A 22,827-nucleotide genomic window follows, 5' to 3' on the forward strand; every position below is an offset into this window, starting at 1 on the left:
ACAAAAGAAGAAGTCAAACAACCCAAAGCTGTTTGCAGGTGTGCAACATGCAACACACAATCACACAACCGTTTCAATATCTATGGTTGAGATCTAAAAAGTGAGGAGTTGGGCTGCATGTGTTTGGGGAGTGGGGCCTCTCTGCATTTGACAGTGTGGCTTCCTTCTCTGATCCATCTGTTTCCTCAGTCTATCAGCACCCAGTCCTCTACTGGGAGCAGAATTTAATTAGTACACGTGGCACAGCGTTAAAGGACATTGAAACATTAAGTAGATGTATTTACTTGTAAAAAAGCTGCATCATTAAGCTGCAGGCTTATTATGAAGAAGTGGTTCAGCCATGCTGGTATTACATACTGTATCACAGATGGCTCAGGCGTGATAACAGTAAATGTAGTCCATTTAAGATTCACAGAAAAGGTGTTGTGGCTTAGCAGCAGTAAGGAGAGGCTCTCTGCAGGAGGCTGATGTGGGTGAGTTGTCTCTGCACAAAGGTCCACACGGATGGATGAATCTCTTTTGTTTCCTTTTATGAGGAACACCAAGACTTTGGTGTTTTAGATTGACCTGGAGGTTCAGTGAGATTTACAAAGTAGGGTTAAAGGTCAGATTGTGAGTTACCGTAGGGGACTACATGTTCTTTTTTTAAATTTTTTTAAATTTTTTTATATATATATATATATTTCAATTTCTCTTTAACCGGCTGCCGTAGTAAATTTAAAATTGATTTGCATAGAAAAAAATGGGGAATTACTCAAACACATAAATACGGCTTACATAGAGGAAACCTGTAGAATCCTTCAGAAATTAATTGTACAAAATTTCCTTCTAAGTGTAAATTTGTTTGTTTATTTATTTATTTTTTTTGCTTTTTAACTGAAACACATTTATTTATCAATTATTCAGGGAAGATGACAGGCTTTGTAAACTAGGCAGCTGTTTTTGTGGCATATCATATGCATCCATTGGCTTTCTCAGCCATTCTTCTTTCCACATTACAGATTCAATGTGCTTTCATTAATTGTCACAGCACATTTTAATTGACGCCTCTCTTCACATTCACTGAATATAAATCGGAACATCGATGAAATATCCAGTCAGTAGGATTTGAGTGTGAACTAATATCAACCTTTCTGATTATGTAGCAGCTTTGTGAGGCTCGGCAGGGTTTATGGTTCCAATTTAGAAGCGTTTGATGTGACTCTTTTTGTGTGTTTGGCTCCTTCCTGGCTGAGCTGTGTCAGGCTTTCACGCTCCTGTATTGCGCTCCCTTGAGATGTTGCCATGACACCTATTTGGAATGTTTAGTCCTCATCAACTTATGTCTAGAAAAAAAATAATAAATAATAAAGGTTATTTTTGTGAATCGAGAAGTTTTGTCTGTCAATTTAAAAATACATCACTGCTTTTTTTCTTATTTTTTATTACAGGTAATGTATGGATAGACATGTAAATAAAATTAGGAGATTGTATATTATGATGCAGCTTTATTAAAACTGCTCTGCACTGCCATTTTGACTTGATGTCCTTTGTTAAAGAAACCATTTATCTTAAGCCAGTTCCATGTTTAACACGTTAAATAAATTAAGAAAGGCACTGCATTGAACCCTTGATTTGTGGCTTTTTAAAAGTTGCTGCCACCTTCTTCCCATCTGTGGTAGCCAATAAAAAACACACATTTTCTCCCAAAAGTGTATTTTATTAACACATCCAAGTTCACAATGTTTCTTCCTCTACTGAAGGTAAATGCTTAGATAGTACTTTTCAATGAGATAGCGATAAGTGTGCAAGTGATTTATTTATTTTTCTAGCACAATTTAACCTAAATTGAATCTCCTAACAGTTATTTTAGAAAGAGAGGAATTTAAAACAAAAGGTCAATAATTCCTGTTATTAAAGAATTTCAAGACAGAATACTGAAATAGAAAAAACAAACATGATAATAACTGCAAATTTCTGATTTTAACTGATGTCTGTTTTGTGTTATCATGTTTGAACTATTGAAAAATGCTTTGTTTATTTATTTAGTTATTTATTTATTTATTTATTTTCTAAAATGTAGGAATATCTTTAACTCTTAAGAATGCTTCCATCTTCTGTAGGTGAAAATTAGCATGAAATAGTTTACAAGCTTACAGTTATAACACACCTCCCCAGTGAAAACCTTTATTATCTTACACTCAGCTTTAACAGCTCCTTCATTAGAACTGCTGAGACATTAAATCATCATAGAATTGAAATTACTAACCTATAACACTATTCCCACCCAGAACTTTTCTGCATCGCTTGTGTTTTTGTATTATTCTAATTCACCGTATATTGTAATAGCAAGCACAGCTGGCCTACTTCCCAATTTTTTTTTTTCAGATAACAGTGCAAATGTTTTGCATATAAAAAATTATTCAAGATCTCGCCATGATACTGGCTATATATAAATGATAAGGCTTGTCTGCAGAATATGAACTCCACATCCCACAGCTTTCCTCAGCCTGTGAGAAAGATGAAAGCAGCCCCGTCTCTATGAAATGCTTTGGCAGCTCTGTTTCTGCAAGCAAACTGGCTTTTGCTAACTTTCAGGTGGCATGGGAAAATATAGTCATAAATAAAATATAGAGGCATGAATAATTTAGATGTGCATTGTGATTGACATAAGGGTGAGAGTACCTGATTATGCCTCCACAGCGTGAGACTTGAATTACAGCAAATCAAAACATTAGTCTGGATGTGGAGCGCCTACCTTCCTACTTGTCTGCTGTTGTGTATTTTGATCGCTGCTTGTAACAACAAAGGCTGCGGAGGAGTTGGTTGAAATGCCTGCTTAAAGATCATGCTTCAGTTTAAGTGTGTTTCATTAAAAATCTTGGAAATGCTGGTGTGAAAGATTTAAAGAAAACACACAATCTTACCAGGAAATAAAAAGTTCACAAGCACAGAGCTCTCAACAAGTAGTTGCCAGAAAATCAGCTATTCATCAGAATGCAGTCTTACACGTGTTCCTTCACTAGGAAGCTATCTTTGACTCTTTGTGATTACCTGAGATGTAATAGTAAAACTTGTGCATGTATAAATGGAGCACCTTTTTTTCTCTAAACCCATGTGGTTAATCAGGAGCCATGTTTTCTTTATTGTTCCGAGAGGAGAAAGAACAGATCAATGACTCTCAGCGCAGTAGCTGCAGAGGAGAGGCTGCAGCAGGCATCACCAGGCTGCAGCTCCTCCGTGTGCTGAGTGCTGAACAGTAGGCTGCACTCCCTCCCACCCCCTCGCATTCCCTCTCCCTCTTCTACCCCTCCACCCCCACTTTCATGTGTGTGGAGCAGATCTGTCTGCAGCCTCGGGCAAGTGCAAGTTAACAAATGTACAGAGCGCATGTGAAGTCTCATTTGCATAAATCTGTAGATGTCACAACATTTCCTTAAATGGATTCCTTTGTGTTTAATTGAGTTTTTTTTTTATTTGCATGCATGTGTTATTCTTTGAAAGCCCACTGAAAATAGAGAAGAATGTATTTGACAATTATCTGTTGCTTGAGTCAATCTGACCAGTAATATTTTCTTGCTGTTGTAACCTAAACTACACAGTGAAAGGCCAATGCTTAACAAGCTTAAAATACAACATTCGCACAAAGAATTATTTTCTGCTTCTGCCTTTTTATATTAATTTTTCCCTTTTTCCTTTTTTATTTTTATTTTTTTATTTTTAATAAGCAAGCAATTCTCTCGTTTTTTTTTTTTTTTTGACCACCCACAACATCCATTCATATTTGGTTCATGCTCCCTGCAACTGCATCCTCCAGAGACAGAACGCAAATGTTTATTAAATTATCCTTGAACATGATGGTTGCATGGACACAATAAGGCAGATGGCCCCCTAACCCCTCACGATGCCTGCTCTGCTCCACCGTCTTTTTATGTACAGTTTAAGAAGCCGCCTCATACTTTCTACAAAGCGGCTTCAGTGAATATGTGAGCGTTGTGTTTGTGTTGTCGGCGGCCGGGATCCTCCACTGACATCATCTGTAGCTGTATAATCATCCAGGCCGCAGCCTCTCCTCAGGGGAGTGCAGCTGAGACCCGAGTCTTTCTCTCCCTGGCTCTGTCTCTTTATTTCTCTTTGCCGGTTATGGTTTTGTGTGACACCCATGATGGATGAGTCCGACATACAACCTCAGACTGGCTGCATGAATGAGGAGCTTTTGTGGTTGCAGGGTTTGTCTTTGCAATGCATTTCCATCAGTAAGTTCTGTTGGAATGCACCTTTAGTTATTCAGATTGAGCCTGCTGCAATTAACAAAATTTTTCTCATGTTAATAAAAAAAGAAAAAAAAAAAGAAATTTGCAGAAGCCATCTGGGCTGTATAAATGTGTACTTCATCACTGTGGAAACACTTGGAGCTTGTAATGTGGCCAGCCATATTGAATGACATGGACATTTGGGAGTAACAGACAGAAAAAAGAAGCTAATTTTCATACAGTCCTTATTAATCTATGCCCATCCAAACTCAATGAGTAACAGCGATCCTCTTCGAGAAAACTGGGTTTTTGAAAAATGCAAATAGTGTGTACATGCATAGCTAATAATCAGGAGATCTTGTTAGATTTCCAGCTTACTGACTAAATCAACTGGGCACGACCAGTGAACAGTTATATGAGAATGAATGTAGCCTTCCTGGAACAGAATTTCCTAATTTATTTTATTTAGTTTACCAATTGGTTTAAACTTGCAAAGCTGGATGTCTTGATTCTGGTCCAACCATGAACATGGCAATCTTTTCCTAAACCTAACTTAATAGTAAACCTTTCCTCTCTGAAAAAGGTTAAAGTCATGGTTTTGTGATACAGTTAAACTGCTTTATTTAGTGTTACCTTTTAGAGGCATTTCTCATCAAAGGTGTGCTGTTTAGTGGGATTGATGTGGAAACATTTTTAAAGAATCGATACTGACATAATCTAAAATCATTGTTTCTTATTGTACAATGGTATTTCACTACCGGTATCATTTCTGAAGATAAGATAAATTTTTCCAGATTTCAGTTTTCTCTGGTATAATTTGATGTGTGATGTATTATTTTGTGTAATTTGTATTTTGTGTTGTAATATGTTTGATTTATTGAGATTTGCCACTACATTACATGAGGCTTAGTGGTGGTGAGAGTATACCTTCACCTTGGAAGCTGAGGTTTGTCTATTTTTTGTCTTGTGGCATCTATCATCCTACTTTATTTTTACTTTACTTTACTTTACTTTACTTTGCATTAAATTACCATTTGAGTTACTTTTTGGTAACTTCATTTTTCCATATTATTGTTAGATGCATGATTAAATTTTAAAGAAAACATCATGGTTTGGATTCAAATACAGCACAGTTCAATTAAAAATAATGAAAAAAGGTGGAACAATTGTGTATTTAATCATATTTTCTTTTTGTAAAGCAGAACTTTAAAATAAATGTGTATCGGTGACAATTTTAGTGTGATTTGCTGATGGGGACTTGTCACTCCAGTAGGCTTGAAAAAGGAGATTATTTACATGCATTGGGTTAAATTTGAGGCAATCCATGATGTTTTCCTAAATCTAAACAAGTTGAATTTAATGTCTAAACCTAAATTAAGAGCAAATTAGTTCTAAAGTAAGCAACTAATTAATCTGAATATAAAGTTTCAAACAAAACTAATTTAAAGAACATAGCGATCCCAATGGGAGACTGTACTCGTCTTCAGATGGCAGCCTTGGATGTTGGACCATTACCAACAACCTTCTACAAATTAACATGACACAGGAGCCAACCAGACCCCTTCACACACATGACTAATAGCTGCATTGTTTTTTTGTTTGTTTGTTGTTGTTTTTTCCCATATCTTTTCCTTTGATAGTTTTGGTCTTTAACCTAATGCAGTAGGTTAAATATTTCAGGACTTTATGGTATTTAACATAATGTGTGATGGCTGCATTGGGCAGGTTACAAAGGACAGTGATGCACAATGACTCCCTCTAGTTTTTTTCTCTCTGCTGCTCAAGAGCTGTTTTTACATCCTCATGAATCCAGACAGTTCAAAAACAAACATTGTAGTGACTTTATGTGGTCACTACATTTAGATGTTGCATTTTAACTCAACACATGCAAAGTCAGGTCCTGTATCTCTAATGATTAAAGATAACAGAACTGACTCCTTTATTCACCTTATAAAACAATAGTGTTTGAATGTTTCATATTTTAAAATGTCTGGCAACTGGCTGCAATTACAGAATGACGACAAACATAAAATTAAATCATTTCTAAACCTCTCTTTATTTATATGTGCCTGCCATCTTCTGTTGCTTTCATTCAGATGAGAGAGCCTCTTGAAGTCAGAGCAAATATAGGTCACAATTGTAATTGGTGCAGTGGTGTAACAAATGCCATCTCCAGCTCATGCTTTGCATTTTTATGTAATAATACATCATATATGTGTGATGCTTATGATTAATGCATAGCAAATAAGATAATAAATAAAATAAAATGACAAAAGAGGTCTTGGTGAAAATAGTCAGAGGAACAACCAGATGCAAAAAACAGATTGATATAATTGTCTTTTTATTAGAACCTTATATTAAAAAAACAGATCTGGGTATTTGTTTGCTTTTACTAACTTCTATTATACAAATAATGGATGCAGATGTCATTTAAATCAGAGATCTAGTTATTAGTTTTGCCTTCTCCCTCTTTGCCAGGTAGAGCAAAATCTAGACACCACAAATCTAGCAGGTATGAATCAGTGTTCCTCATCTTCCCACCTATTAGCATGACTAAGTCAGTAGCACTGGCTTTTAAAAAAATTGTGCATAGTTCTTTAGAGGAGAAGAGAGAAACACATACGGCATATTAAACGTCAAAAGATTATAAATTAAAAATATGCGATCATAGGAACAGCAGCTATTCATTAGTCTGAGTAGCTTGTACCATTCAGTATTCATTTAGTATATACTTTGTTTATAGTTTTGGTATAACGATTTGTTGGAATTATGTCAAAATTACTTATAGACAATGGACATTGCATTTTCTTTTTTATTCATTATATGAGCTATAATCTATATAATGGCCCCTCTGTGAGTGTGTGTCTATGTAGCATATGTATCTTTTTACTGCTGCAGTTGTGAAACGCTTACTTGTTCTGTGGACTTTCTGATTCAGCTGCAATAGCCAAATGTAAGTTTTGAGTACTCAGCAAGGTCTGTCAGAGTACAGTGACTACTCTTCCTCTGGCTTTCAGTCTACAAACCTCATATTTAAAAGGAAACAGTTAAAGAGACAAAACCTTAACTGCAATATCTATCCCACTCTAATATTTTATTACTGCATCTGCCACTGCCTCAACTGATTTTGCCAGTTTAGCATTTTGTATAAAAGTAATGCACTGCTCCACGTCAGTGTTACATCCACAACACACCACAGAATAATGACACTAAGGAAATATAACTGACTGATGTCATGGATGTTTGCTATAAAAAGTTATGTTTAAAATTATGATTATCTTTGTAGGTATATTATCTTTCTTCTAAAATGTCTTACTGGCTTGATGACGTGATAATGTCAAGGAGAGAGAGGTGGTGAGAGAATGGATGGAGGAAGAGTGCAGCTTTGTGAAGCTGAGGTTCAGCAAAGACTGCAGAATGCAGAGCATAGCAAGAGCAAATTAGATTAGTTTCCTTAAAGCTGTATAGAAGGAAAACTACAAATCTTTTAATACAAAGTTGCCAATGAATGTCTTTAACAAACATTATCTGAGCTGCCAGATTCACTCACAATAGATTATATCTTACTGGAATGTATAAAAAAAAGAAACAAACAAAATTAATCATAAATGAGGATCTGTTACCATTAATAATGAATGATAATCTTTTTTATTCAGAATATCTAAAATGTTTCTCCTTCTTGCTGTGCAGTAATAAAGAAAGGTGTAGTATCCCTGTGTTTGTGCTCAGAAAATTAGCCTTTGCTTATAATAACTCCAATACTGCATTGCTTCTCAAGGAAGAGAAAAAAAAGGTCCAGGCTTAAAGTTATCCTGTAAGAGGAAGTGCTGGACCTTTTATGTTGACATACGATCCAACTGAGTGCAAGAATGGGATAGTGGCTCTTTCACTGCACAAGCTGAGGCCCCAGTAACTCTTCAGCAGAACTTCCTGGAATAGGAAGTGTCAGGAGCACATTCACTTCAGTGCTGACAAATCTTATTTCCTGTGGATGAGGTAGTTTATGTTGATCTCAACCTCTCCCAACTATACTGTCAGACTGTTTGCATTAGGAAAACTAACTTTTGCTAACATTTTTTTCTGTATGATCATTTTGTTGTTTAATTAGATTTTAGCCTTAAAATCTAATCTTCAGGAGTGGGGGTGGGGGGTATGAACATACACGCACACACACTCTATAGTGTTGTTCTTGGCATCAGATGTTTCCTCTTTTTTTTTTTCTTTTTTTTTTGCCCTGCTCTCACCCCTTTCCACCTTTTTCTCATTCCCCCCTCCACTTCATTATTCCCATGTGAATCCCCTTCTCTATGCATTTCTGTTAGACCCCCTTTTTGCCCCATTTTCCCACTGCCCTGCATTTCCCACATACCTCCCCTCATCAATTTCTTCAACATTTTGTTACCCCCCCGCTCCATACTGCTCCCTCCTAACCACCCCCACCCCCCTTTGTTGCCCTCCTCCCTCTCTCCAGCTCATGTTGGTAAAAATATCTGCAGACAGCAGTAGCAGAGGCACGCCTGACTCTCTCTCTCAGACATCCCACCCATGTGATCTCACAGGCTGCCTCTGCTCTGCTCCACTCTGCTCCAGTCAGGCTCCTGCCTTTCAGCCGGCTGCAGCTAATGAGCCTTTGTGTGGCCAAAGAGAGAAAGAGAAGGAGAGAGCAACACAGTGACAGAGAGGGAGTTAAAGTGAGAAAGACTGTCGTCTTGTAACAATAAAGCATATGGTACCGACAGTGCAGTAAGACCTGGAAAATTACTAGTCTCCCTCACTCTCCTGCACCCTTCTTGCTCATGCCTGTGGAGCTTAGGGGTCGCTGCAAGTCAGTGGACTGAAACAAAATGGGAATCTCTTCATTCATCATGTTTCACCTTTTTTGAATAGTCACATTTGTGACTGTGTGGCTGCACTGCGAGAAGAGGTGAAAGGAGTCACACTATCAGTGGATACAGGTCAGTTGTTTCTGGGAGGGCTAATAGACACGCACACACACACACATGCAGAAGTGTAATGTAGTCACCGTAGGATTGATGTGTCATGACTTGCTCCAGATGCCATAGGCTTGTTGGCATCACTTGGGATGAGTGTTTTAAGCCTTGCACGGTCAGATCAGTTTATTGTGATGGTGGGAACTTTATGAATGATGGGAGGAAAATCGTTGCATTTAGGAAGCAAGTGTGCTACAAAGCTGTGAGCACTGTTGATTAAGGATAAGAGTTTGTATCTGTACTTGATGTGTGCTCACACAGAGGCAAACTTAGGGAGGGGCTTTCTAAGCTGGCTCTTGCTGCAATATTTTCTCTGGCATTTTCTCCCTTTTACAATAGTGTGTGCTGCCCAGCCTCGATTAGTGGTAAGGCAACAGTGAAGACAAAGAAAGAGCTGTTGGAGAGGAGCATCAATCTCTGTTTTTTATTTGGTCACGATGAAGGAGGTTCACGCTACAGTACATCACCCACTGCTCTGTGGTTTATGATGTCATTGCCCATTATGTGTCAAGATTTTAACTTTTCATGCTGTCATAACAAAAAGCAGACAAATCTGTAAGAGATTAATCTGAGAAAGGACTAACTGTACCAACAGAATTTGCTCTGACATCACTGCTTTGTTGTTAAGTGTCCTCATACACAGTATTTTAACACTGGAAATACTGCCATACGGGGAAGCACTAGTTGTGAGAGTACATTAGAATCTCCATGGAAACCACTTTTGGTATCAAAGCCTAGTGCATCATCAACTAAGGGCTAAGCGTATGAATATGCTTCCAACAATGGTATCTAATTTGGACCCTCACTAGGAAATGGACTAAAATTGCACAGGTCATCTCTGGTGGAAATTTCCATTCCTGTTTTGCACAAATGGTGGGGGGAATTAAAAGAAATAGTTTGTTTTGTGTGTTTGTTTTTTATGTTTTATCAGCAGCTTTATTTGATCACATTTCAAAATCTCACAAGAGATGATTATGTAATGTATTCCCTTTCTAGTTGCTCATAGTCTCGTCATGCTCATTCAGATAAGAGAAGAGATTCAGTTTCTGGTCAGCCTGTTCAGTTTGCTTTATAGACTGTAAAAGAAAGCTCCCACCAGCTCAGGATACAGCCACATATTTTTCATCCAAATCGTTATAAATTCTTTATGAAGAGAATTTTTTTCAATTAGGTTATCCTGACTGACTCCTCTCTCCTTCACTCTCTCCCACATGGAGGATGCCTCACATTCCTTAATTGTAGGTAGAGCTGTTGACTCTGGAGGTTCTCCAAATTCTAGCCATGCCATGTCACTGCACTGAACAAGCACAGCCTCCAGGGAACAATGACCCTCTTGCTGGCACTGGTAGTCCTCTCTGGGTTGCACCTCTCTCTTAGGCAGCATTTGCATCTGTAATGACTTGATAGCGGAGCCCAGATGAAACACTGAGGCTGTCTGTGAATGGAACTCCCCCACAAGCCGCTCTGGCAGATAGACAGAGTGGGACTGGCTGAAGATGCATGCTGTCTTTACTGATTCCAGGTTCTAAGAGAGAAAGCAGTGAGAGAAACTGCCAGTCATAGCAATCCTTGCTATGCCACTGCAGCACTGTTATGTTATTTTTAATTGTAACATGATGTTCCAGTTACTGTTGTTAAAACAGGGAACACAAGGCTTTGCACTTTAATACATTAAAGGTCTACATTTTCACCAATATTAAACTAGCCCTGTATTTTCAAAGTGCACATGGCAGGATATTATTGACAGGAACAAAAGCAGAAATCAAAATTATTTAGTTTGATAGTTTCAGTGTAATAACAATCAGTTTTAGTATATTTGATGGATGAGCCTGTTCTTGTTTATTTTTCTGACTGCATCATCAGTCAGGGAGAGTTAATGGATTCTCTCACTTGACATTAAAGTGGTCTGTTACAAAAACCTTTGCATGACTGACTTCAATAAACATTAAACATTAAAAGGGTTATTTTTCACTATTTGTGCATAACATTGCCTTACGTCATCATTGTTGACGGAACTGTGAAAGGTTTTGTGGTAGCAATTATATCTGCTTCTTCACTATTTTTAGAATGCTTTATGATACGTGATTATTGGTTGCATTTGCAGAAGATTATACGAACAATTGTAGCTATTCGCAGTATGGATTTTTTCCTCTGTGATGCTTTGGCTATAACTGCATTCACCTGAGGCCTTTTGTGTGTGTGTGTGTGTGTGTGTGTGTGTGTGTGTGTGTGTGTGTGTGTGTGTGTGTGTGTGTGTGTGTGTGTGTGAGTGTGATTTTTTTTTTTTTAGAAACTACTGATTTAAGAGCATTAATGATGTACAGGATAGTGATAGATCTGCATCATCTCATGCAAATAGTCATATGTTGGATAACTATACAAAAATGTGTGCTTGCACCTGGATTTAAAAAACAAAGAACAAAACAAAAATATATACCAACATCTCATACCAATTTGTCTTTCCTTTCGAAAAAGCTGGATTTCTTTTTCTGTAAGCTGCCTTTTATACATTTTAAGACAGTATATGTTATTATTCTGCTTCATATGTACAGTTACAATCCACACATTGTGTTATATGCTGTACAAAAGTTAATCCTGACAGGTAGTAGGGCACGACAAGTCGGTCTAGGCAGTCTTTTCTCCCAGCCTCTTCATCAAACAGTAGAATGAACTTCCTGTTAGGCAGACATAGTATGCAATTAGCAGCTTTCTTCTTCCATCTCTTCTGTTTTGTGCAAAGGTGATCAATGGCCCAGGGAACACCTAGAAGCTGGGAAAGCAGCAGGAGAGATTCTGTGTGTGTGTTTGTGAGAAAGTGGTGAAGTCCGGATTGGTGGCTAATTGAGTGAACTGAGGATTATGGAGGCCCTAAACTGGATATTAAATAATGCGTGGCCCCTCTGCTGTCTCTCGGTTTCAGGTGCAGATGCAGCAGGCCATGAGCGGAATATTGAAGAGGAAATTTGAGGAAGTGGAAGCCTCCTCCTCCCCGTGCTCCTCTGTGCGGGAGTCTGATGATGAGGTCTCCTGCAGCGAGAGTGGGGATAGCAGCGACAGTGTCAACCCCTCTGCCTCAGGTCCTTTCACCCGTGAGTGCCAACATCTTTTAAATGCATGCATTATTCTCACTGTCGCAGTTGCACCCTATTGACAGCAAGATTAATGTCATAATTTCACATAAAGAAAAACAAAGCTAAAGGGATTTTTAATCAGGATTGGAATAACTCTGAGAGCCATTTTGATTTTGTAGCTCACAATCATTACAGGATGCAGGTCAAAGAAAACAAATTTGCATGTGTGTTGATAAGGGAGTCTCATATGAATTTAGAATTGAGACGGTGCATTACAGAGGAGAGGAGGCAAGTGCTGTGATAAAGGGGACGCATGCACAGGCAGCCTCCCTCATTAGGAGAAGCATCAGCGAGTGGACCCAGACAGAATGAGCTGATGCTGTCTCAAGCTGTGTGTTTAACACGGCTGGCACTGTACATGTACTGTAGATTCACCACACAGTGAACACTGGCACAACCATATACTAACATATTCTCTTAACAGATCTTTCATATGAATCTTTCTTTTAAAGAGAGAATGAGGGATTGGTAAAATTGAGGGAAACATTTTCATGTTATTATTTTTTTAAATGTTAATATTTGTTTGTGTTTCAAAACTGGAGAGAAAAAATGACTTAGATCCCACATCTTCAAATGTACGCTATTATGTTGTTTGGCCATAGTGAAGTGAAACTGTGCTTAAACTGTGCTTATTACTGAACTACTGAACTAATGTTAAGGATTATTTATTCTGCTGTTAACACCCCCCCCCCCCCTCCCCATCTTCTGAAGAATCTAACATGGAGCTCTTTAAAAATGAAATACAAAATAATTTTTAAATACAGCAGGAATGATCAGCCTGTTTCTTACGTAATTTAAATTCCTTCTGTTAGTTCTCCTGCTTTTACACAGTTTCAATAGAATCAGTGTACACTCTCCCACATGAAGACCTCCTCCTGCATTCTAGAAATTGTTCCCACTTGGCTGCTTAAAGAAATATTCTCTACAGTCAGTCTTGTTATAATACAGATTTTGAAGTAATACTTTGGCCTCTGGTTCTTCTCCAGACAGTTTCCAACATGCCAATTTGTTCATACACTGTTAATGAAATCTAATTTGGACAACTTACATTTAAGTAGCCACACACTGTTGGCCTTTTTGTGTAAGGTTCTGGAGAAAGTCATCTCTGCACAGCCGATAGCATTTTATGAGTGATAAGAGTGTTTTTAACAGCTTCCAGTCTGTTTTAGAGCACTTCATACTGCAGAGAAAGCACTTGTTGAAGTGACTAATGACCTGCTGCTGAGTGCAGATAGAGGAGACTGTTTGATTTTGGTTCTGTTAGATTTAAGTAATGCCTTTAATACTGTCAACCACAGCATTACACTACCTTGCTTAGAGCCTTGGGTATCAGTTTCAGATATTAGTGTATTGCACTCATACCTGTTAGAACTTAACTGTGTTACTCTGAATATTTTTACCTCTTCAGTGGCTTAACGGAGGTGCTTCTTTTTGATTTGCTCCTTTTTGTTCTTTATTTATATGCTACCTCCTGCTTAACTTATTCAAGACCATAATGTCGATTATTGTCTTTATGCTGATTCCTCATCTGAACATGTTGATAAAATCTACAGTCCCTAGTAGGCTTTCTTATCTCACAGAGTGTCTTTCTAATAATATATCTTTAATGGCCCAAAATTTCCCTAAACTCAATAATAATAAGGTCATTATGTCAGTCTAGTTGGTTCTAACTTGGCAATATTTCATTATTTTTTATTTGTCTATGCTTTAATTTCTTCATCACTTGATGATATGTAAACAGATTTTGTGTGATATTTCTAATGAACAGACAAAATAGATTTATCTTTCATTTTGATTAAAGTAGAAAATTTTGTTTAGAATAATCCAAAACAGAGATAAGGAATATTAAAGTAAAGAAACAGTCTTTTCTCCAGCAGTCATACCTACACATTGCCTTCTTTGCAACCCTACTTGTCACAGGATCTCATATACCGGCCTGAACTCAAACTGAATTAGTTTGTTCAGACACATCAATCATGACCTTGTTTATTTCGCTACTGATATATTAGGGAGCTAATCTGTACATATATCATACATAGTCTCTGTATATATTTACACATTCATTTATTTCTTTTAGTGTGTGTGTTGCTGTAATGATTTACAGTTCCTGATTGAGTTTATCTTTCTCTTATTGCACTGGAGCTACTATGCTGGATCAAAACAATTATCCAGCCCACTGTTGCCTGGCAATGGTAATATGTAATAATCCTGTTCCATCAAAAATAAAAAAAGCATGGGTCGCTGGGTAGCTCAGCTGCTTGAGCAGTCTCCCTGTGTACAGACGCAGAAGCTCCAGCCAGCAGAGGTTCGAGCTTCAGCTTTGGGCCCTTTGCAACATGTCATCCCTCCATCGTTCCCTTTGAGGCCAAGTTGCTTTTAAATAAAGGGCACTAATACCCAAAAATAAATTGAAAAAATATTCAGTTTACAGTTATCTAAAATAAATAAAAGCCGTATTTAGTGTCTGTAGTGGTAAATCTACTGCTGTGCATTAGTTTAGGTTAAAATATTTTGAGCTGAGCAACATGAAGGAAATAAGTACAGAGGAGATCTGCAAATGTGGTTCTGGGTTTATTAAGATAAGCTTACAGCTGAGATTTGATAAAGCTTTGTGTTATGCAAATGACTCAAAAGAGGCCTGTCACTAAGAGATTCCACAGTCATTTTTGGCTTAAACTAAATTTGTATGAAAAAATACAGTCACAATCCATTAAAAAAAGAAACGTCTCCTCTGCAAGTTTCTAAGGGATGCTGACATAATTTCTAACAAAAAAATTTGCATTTGGAGAGATGAGACTGACTTATTTACTTTTTCCTTCAGGGAAAACCACAAAATAAGGGACTCATAACACCATGTGTGTTTAAAAATTGGAAAAAAAAACATGGTATAGAAAGATTTAATACATAAGTGTGGTGGTGGACTTCACCTCTGGAGCTAACCGTAGGTGGAAGTTCGAGAAGGTCAAAAGCTGCAAGGGAGCTGTGCATGATAACTGTCTAGGCAGACAGATGAAACGGTAACGTTCTAAGTGGCTTTGATTTCTGCCCTTGATGGGGTGACAGGGTGAGGATGAAAAACATTGATAATGTATCTGAAAAACAGTCGGGTCAGAATGTTGGAGTCTTTAAAGGCGGAGAAACTTGTGTGTGAAAAATGGGCTACATCCTTTAATATTGACATGCTCAGGAAAAGTAATTACCCATGCCACAAGATCTGCTAATGCTAATGCTAATTCTTACACCCACCATCATTGTTGTGCATGTCTTCTTGAAAATGATTAAACTCAGCGCTGCTTAGGCGCATCGGTCTAATATCTCTTCATATTTCATTAAATGCATTGTGCCTCTTGCTCAGGGTGGAGAGCTGCTGGAACCAGATGGTTTTTATTTGTCATGTCTGTCTGATGAGGTTTGAACACTGGGTAATGCTGCTTCTGTGTGAACCAGCACTCTTCCTCTTTGGGCCAGGCAGGGGATTATTTATGCTCCAGTGTTGCCCTCCTCTTTGCACCTCCCCCTTGTAGAGCTCTCCTTAAAAAGACACACTGGGGACTCGCATGTCAGGCAGAGGGGCTGAAAAATCTGTGCAAGTTCAAGATATGTAAAAGCTTGTTGAAAAGCCAGCAAGTAAAAATTCCTCATATCTCAGGCATTTAAGGCACACTAAAAACTGTCACATTACTATAAAATGCTCTTAAACAGGTTTTACAGAACTGTTAAACTGATCTTTCCCAACATAAAAGAATGTGTAAATAATTCAAACAAAGCAGTTCTTAATTGTACTTGATGCTGTAATTTACAGCTTTAAATAATTTCACAAGAGATGAATGACTTGTCAAAAATATTTTATACCAGAAATGAAAAATACTTGCTGTATAGTGTATTTAACGTTCCCATTTTTCTTTGCAGCTGACTCTATACTGAAGAGGGAAAAGCGCCTGCGAACTAGAAGGGTGCATTTTGAGAATGTGACAGTGTACTACTTCAGCCGGCGGCAGGGCTTCACCAGCGTGCCCAGCCAAGGAGGCAGCACGCTGGGCATGTCCAACAGGCACAGCTGGATCAGGCAGTACTCCCTGGGTGAGTTTGCCCTGGAGCAAGAGAGGATCCACAGAGATATGCTCAGAGATCACTTGAAGGAGGAGAAACTCAACTCTATCAAACTCAAGGTAAAGGCTTTTTTTTGTTTGTTTTTTTTATACCCTAAATGTTACACACCAGTGTGAAACTAACTACTATGAGCAAGTCGATTTCTTGATTTAAACTTGGAGAATGTTGAGGGGGTGTGGGCATTTAAAGTGTAGCTGAGTTTAGAAAAAATGGGGGATGAAGAAGAAAACATAGAACTGGGTAACAGAAAATGAGAAGTTGTTGAATACAACATTAAAACAATTTGAGATAAGTTAGTGTAATTATTATAAACTAAATTTATTTACTAAAAACAAGAACAGCGAGAGATAAAATTAAAGATGAAAAACTTGGCATTTCCAAAGGACAGAATTAATCAAGACTGATTATTTTGTTGATTGTTAGACATTACAGATGCACAGTAAGAGAAACTGTAATTACCGCATTCAGCAAAAACAGCTGGCAGCTGTAGTATAATCCAGTCATTTGAGTAGGTTCTCTAAGGATGCACGTTAAAGAATAATACTTAAGTAATGTAAGTTGGCAAGAAATCAGAAAGGACTTCATGAATTTATTAAGTCCTGTGTCTGTCACACCTCATAGAGAGAGTGGGCCAACCCACCTCTCACTGTGATAGGAATAATCACTGTTAGTAATAAATTTTAATATAGAGTAATAAAATAGCATCTTGAGACCCAATAGTGACAACCGAGTCATTCATATACAAAGTGTCACAATAATACAAAACTGATTTAATGGCTTAACTAGAAGCATGCAAAGATCTAAGAACTCCACCAAGCAATTGTAATTTTTTTCTTTTTTCCCCAGTGATTGTGGGCATTAGTGTTTGAGTTAGAGGCTGTAATGACAAAATTATCCCTATCTCTCCAAGAACAGGCAAAAACCTACATCACAACCCGGCGGTCATGTGACTATGAACAGCTTGTCGGTGAAAACAAACCCTGCATTATGCCAGTGTCCGTGTTAAAGTGTGCAGCTTTCATAGTTTTACATTTTCTCCATTGATTTTTGATAGAAAATTATCCATAATGTCATACAGTTATATTGATATCCTCAGTGTCAAGGCTAAGCTAGTGGCAGTAGGACTAAGCAATGCCTTTAAGTCTATCAGCCGTCACATTGCGAAGGAGCTACTGACAAGAAACACTGAAAACGTCACTGTAACCAGCCATTTAAGAGTATTTTGGCATCTATAAAATAAGTTTTAAACAGTAATATCACAATAAATGTTTTACTCACCAGTCATAAAATGATATGGACAAAATGCCGAGAAGGACTCCAAAGTGTACCATCAGCATTGACACGCTTGATAGGTGCGAGCCAGTTATCACATCCTTCTGGGCTTTCATGTCTTTTCAGTAGTTAACAAAATGATTTTTTGTTGTCTGTGGAACAGCTATGTTTATGGAAGCCCAACCACATCACAACATTTCGGCAGATTTAAAGGAAAATCTATGAAAATCAAAGAAAAATCGACAATTAAAAAATCCAATGGTGTTACGCTTTAGCAACCTTTTGTTTTCACCGACGAAAGACCCAAATGTGACAATGTTCACCAATGTTTGTGCCTGCCCTGTGCCTGTAAAGAATCCTTTAAACAAATCCTGGATCCAGGCGCTGATCTGGATCACCCCTAAAATCTAATCACTTGTTCCTTATTTTATTTTGGAGATTTCCTGAAAATTTAATCAAAATCCGTCCGTTATTACTTTAGTTATGTAATCACACCAACGATTATTTTATTTTATTTTAATTTATTTTATTTTTGCACCAATATAATGTCCCTGTATGGAGTGAAAAAGTACTTTTAATACTTTTAATTCACTTCAGTTCAATTTAACTTTATTCTACTCACATACCAACATAAAATAAAATTTTAATTATACTGCATACAGCAGAATCAAAATGTGTTTTTCAAGAAATAAAAAAAAAAAAGTGGTAAGACTTAGCATTCAGCGCCTCATAGTCAGGGATTCTTAGTAAATCTTTAGTACATATTTTAACCAATTTCAGTGAAATATTAGCTGTAAATGAGGCTGAAAAAGCAAATTATTTGTGAAAATACATTTCCTTTTAGAAACGAGACAAACAATTGCTAGTTAAAGAGTGATAGTTTTAGACTTTTACAAAGAATGATTGTTATAAAAGTGACTGGATATGTTTCCATCTTGTTTTTAGTTGACTAAGAATGGCACAGTGGAGTCTGAGGAGGCCAATACACTCACGGCAGAGGACATTTCCGATGATGAAATCGACCTAGACAACACAGAGGTGGACGAGTACTTCTTCTTGCAGCCTCTTACCACTAAAAAGCGACGTGCATTGCTGCGCTCTTCTGGGGTAAAGAAGATTGAAGTGGAGGAGAAACATGAACTTCGGGCTATTCGCATGTCCAGGGAGGACTGCGGCTGCGATTGCAGAGTTTTCTGTGACCCAGAGACCTGTGCCTGCAGCATTGCAGGGATCAAATGTCAGGTAAATCCCATGACGCAGATGTTTTCATGCTCCGTGTTCTTTCTTGTGAACAGAAAAACATACGTTTAATGAGAAGGTACAGGGATCAGCGTTAGACGTAGCACATTTAAGGAAGCACTTAAGCATTATTAACTGTGACTGTTGTAATTTTTTAGGTGGATCGTATGTCATTTCCATGTGGCTGCACAAAAGAGGGCTGCAGCAACTCAACTGGAAGAGTAGAGTTTAATCCCATACGTGTTCGAACCCACTTTTTGCACACCATCATGAAGCTGGAACTGGAGAAGAGTCGCGAGCAGCAGCAAACATCCCCAACAAATGGTTACCATGGTGAAGCTAATGACCTGGGAAGTGGAAACCCTTTTGCCCCGTCACAGCACAGGTTGGAGTACTCGTTGTCAGATACAGTTCCACAAACAGCCAGCATGCACCTGCAGGCTACAGAAGAAATAGAGGAACCACTAGAGGATGAAGATGAAGAGGAGGAAGATGACGAAGATGAGGAGGAGGAGAATGAAGACGATGAGGAAGATGAGGAGGATAGTAGCAGTGTTTGCAGCGGGCTGTCTGACTCCAGCACACAGAGCTTGGCTAACAGTGACTCTGAGGAAGAAGAGGGTGATGAAGAGGATGCAGAGAAGTCTGAGAATTTTGAGGATGACATGACAACTCCAGCAGTTTCTCACACAGAAGTGGTGCCCTTGTCCTCTGTGCTGTGTTACAGTGATGGCTCTGTGGCGCATGATAACCACATAAATGGGAACAATTACCTAATGAACTCTTCCTCGGCTGAGTACTATCAGCTGGGGAGCTCCAGCGCCAGCTCCAATGGCCAAAACAGCGAACCCTACAGGGAAGCCTTAGTATTCCAAGATCCAGTCAATACGTCCAATGGCAGCATGGCCCAGGGACCGTTCAGCGTGGCTGCTGAGCAGTACACAGACTACTCTAATCAGACAGAGGAACAATACACAACTAATCACCATTTTACTCTCACTGGTGGTGCTCCTGCTGCGCCTCTGACATGCTACACACCTGACCCAAAGAATGTTTTGTCTAAAGCAGCATTTGTGGAGCAGCCTGACAGCCAGAACCAGACACAGTTTCAAAACTACCTGAACAATAACAGCCAGGGTTCCTACAGCAGCCACGGCTCATGCATGACAGCAGTACAGCCTCCACAGGAGTCAAATGTTAATGGACATTCTGACCTGACCTTACTAGCAAACAATACTAAGAACCTCCCTTTACCAGACCATTGCCCTGAGGTCACAGCCATTTAAAGGACCTCACCTTTCAAAGTGTTCTTTCATTACAATGTGCTCACTTTAGCCTGACCAAGTGGCATTTCTAGGTTCAGTGATCATTGCCTTTTTTCATTATCTGACCTTAAATTTCAAAGCAATTAACCGAACCCTAACACATATTCATCTGTAACCATAAAGCCATAGGTTTGTGAAGAAAACTGCTTTGAGGAACTTTTTTTTTTCTTGCAGGTTTCTCCACGACAGTGTTTGTGCTTAAGCCGCAAAATATAAAAGATTTTAAAAAATACAATTTATGTCCTGCTGTGCAATGTATCTTGTAATTTCAGATGTAAAGTTCTAGTTTCAAGCAGATATTGTACTGTAGATGGAATTTTTCTATGTCTGCTGTATGTGTCAAATGTGCAAAGAAAAAAAAAGTTTGCCGTCAGTTTATTTATTATTGACGAATTATACATGTATACTCATATATGGTAATTGTTTTGATAAAAATTGTGCATGCTGTTTTGGGTATCTCAGTGGGGTATGTGTGTATATATATATATATATATATATATACACACACACATCAAAGAGTTGTTTTCATGTACATTTTTCTTTTGTGTCATGTTTATATGCAATTTTTATGGATTTTGGAAAGCATGAAAAAAAACAAACAAAAAAAAAAAACAAACCTGAACACTTTGGAAAACAGTATGAACAGACACCAAAATCTGTTCATTGCCTTTTGCACTTATAGTATGTATCGGGGTCCAGTGGCATGCAGTTGGTTTTCTAAATGACAAATCCTAGTTTCCTCCCAGTTCGCTCTAAGAGTCATATAATTAGCATGTGTCACTGCAAACGAATCTATTTACCGCATCATTTCATGGAAACAGTGATTTAGATGAAGTGGAAGAAGAAACTGCAGACAGTAAACCTCCTTTATCATTAAACCACCATAAATGGCTTCACTCAGACAGTAACCAGTGGTGCAACATTCTACCAACTTCGGAGTTGTTTACTTTGTCAATCCAATAAGGATATTGTTTGTTCTATTGAAGTGCAATGAATGTTAGACTTTTTCTCTTCAATACAGTTGACTTTGACTGTACTAATTTGTACATAAAGCACTTCTGGTTTCATTCAGAACAATGCCACAGTTTTTAGCAATTGTGTATGGGGTAGACAAATTCGACGTTGACAATCAAAGCTTGTTTTTGTAAACATGATTCTACTTTTCAGCTATAAAACAGCTAGACAATATGTCTCCAGAGTCATGTCTGCCATGAAATACTATTGAAAAGCAAGATATGATAAAATTGCTTACCAAAAATGTGTAAATAAAATTTTAACATTTATTCATAAATTCACTAAAAATGTAAAAAGAAAAAAATGAAGTGACTGCTCAACAAATCATTGACTGCAATAACTTTTTGAGTAGTTCTGCAGTATGGCTGAAGTACTTCACTCTGCTCCTGCATGAACAGGCATTTGCCCTTCTTTCAAAGCTTTCAATACATGCAGCTTTGTTATAATCAGAGTTCAGTGCTACAGCTTTGGTGTCTGTTGAGTGTCTTGGATCTCCAGAGCCACTTTTCATGGTACAGAGGAAGTTTAAAAACTACTTTAAAGCAATCAGTGGCATCATCTTAGCCTTTAGTGCATACTAATTGTGCCAAAGCATACAGTGTGTGAAGGCTAGATACACTGACAGTTAATCCAGTTAAAAATCCTGGGTTCAGGTTTAATTTTCCAATATTTATTATGAATGGTATATTGAAATGAGTATTTATTGTGGTTTACTAAAAGTCTGTATTGATTAAATTGCTTCACTATCTTATAGTTGTCTTTTGTTTCTTGGGTGTTGTGAGTTGTAAAGCTTCATGTGCCTGATTTAATTCTTTTTCATATTTGGTGAAATGCATATGTTTTGCACAAAAAGGTACAAAACTTTTTAAATGTGTGGTTTCCAACTGTAAATAAATCTTACATCCTTCTTTGTTGTTGTGGTTGATCATTTAAACATGATTTTCAAATAAATTTTATGTAAAATTCCTTTATGGTGTGAAATTAATGCTGAAATGTTGGCATGTCGTGCTTGCTTGAGTGCAGGTCCTGTGGTCTCAGGCGCCCTCTGCAGACCGTGGGGATGAATGAGACAATGTGGCCATCATTACTACCCAACTGAATTTATTGCGCTCAAAATAACTCTTCACACCATACCCCTCTGACAACGCAAAACTGTTTCCATTTGAAAAATGGAAAAACACATTCAATCTGATCTTAAATCAATAAAACTAGATTTCACAGCCATCTAAACCCTAGTGCCTGCACCAGAAATGAGTGTATGGACCTCTGTTTAGATGTCTAAACAAAGAGTTTCATGCTGAGCAAATAAAGTTTCTTATTTGCAATCTTTTTTAAACCTTTTAAAAACACCAAAGCATAAACCTTTAAATAATACTTAAATATGTTGCTGCAATTAAGGCATTTTAGGAGAGACTCATCCTTAAACAATGCAGTTGTGTTTGTACACAGTTACTGTTTAAGACCCAACTCACTTTTTATCAACTTAATATACTGACCCAAACTGGCATTCAAT

At 37.8% G+C, this 22,827-nt stretch overlaps 1 protein-coding gene across 5 annotated transcripts in view; it reads left to right on the plus strand.

Moving 5' to 3' along the window:
- csrnp3 (cysteine-serine-rich nuclear protein 3) overlaps nt 1-22,221 on the plus strand; it is a 24,799-nt gene extending 2,578 nt beyond the window's left edge. For 4 of the 5 annotated variants that reach the window (XM_042002784.1, XM_042002786.1, XM_042002783.1 and 1 more), the window contains 4 exons: nt 12,144-12,312; nt 16,264-16,523; nt 18,682-18,978; nt 19,134-22,221. In XM_042002784.1, the coding sequence (XP_041858718.1) occupies nt 12,150-12,312; nt 16,264-16,523; nt 18,682-18,978; nt 19,134-20,261 (1,848 nt within the window). In that variant the 5' untranslated portion in view covers nt 12,144-12,149 and the 3' untranslated portion in view covers nt 20,262-22,221. Of the gene's footprint in view, nt 1-8,844; nt 9,188-12,143; nt 12,313-16,263; nt 16,524-18,681; nt 18,979-19,133 lie in introns of those variants that run through there. The other variant, XM_042002785.1, reaches the window with a different exon arrangement.
- The last annotated feature ends 606 nt before the right edge of the window (nt 22,222-22,827 follow it).

Source organism: Melanotaenia boesemani, chromosome 12 (genome assembly GCF_017639745.1).
Source record: "Melanotaenia boesemani isolate fMelBoe1 chromosome 12, fMelBoe1.pri, whole genome shotgun sequence".
NCBI lineage: Eukaryota > Metazoa > Chordata > Actinopteri > Atheriniformes > Melanotaeniidae > Melanotaenia > Melanotaenia boesemani.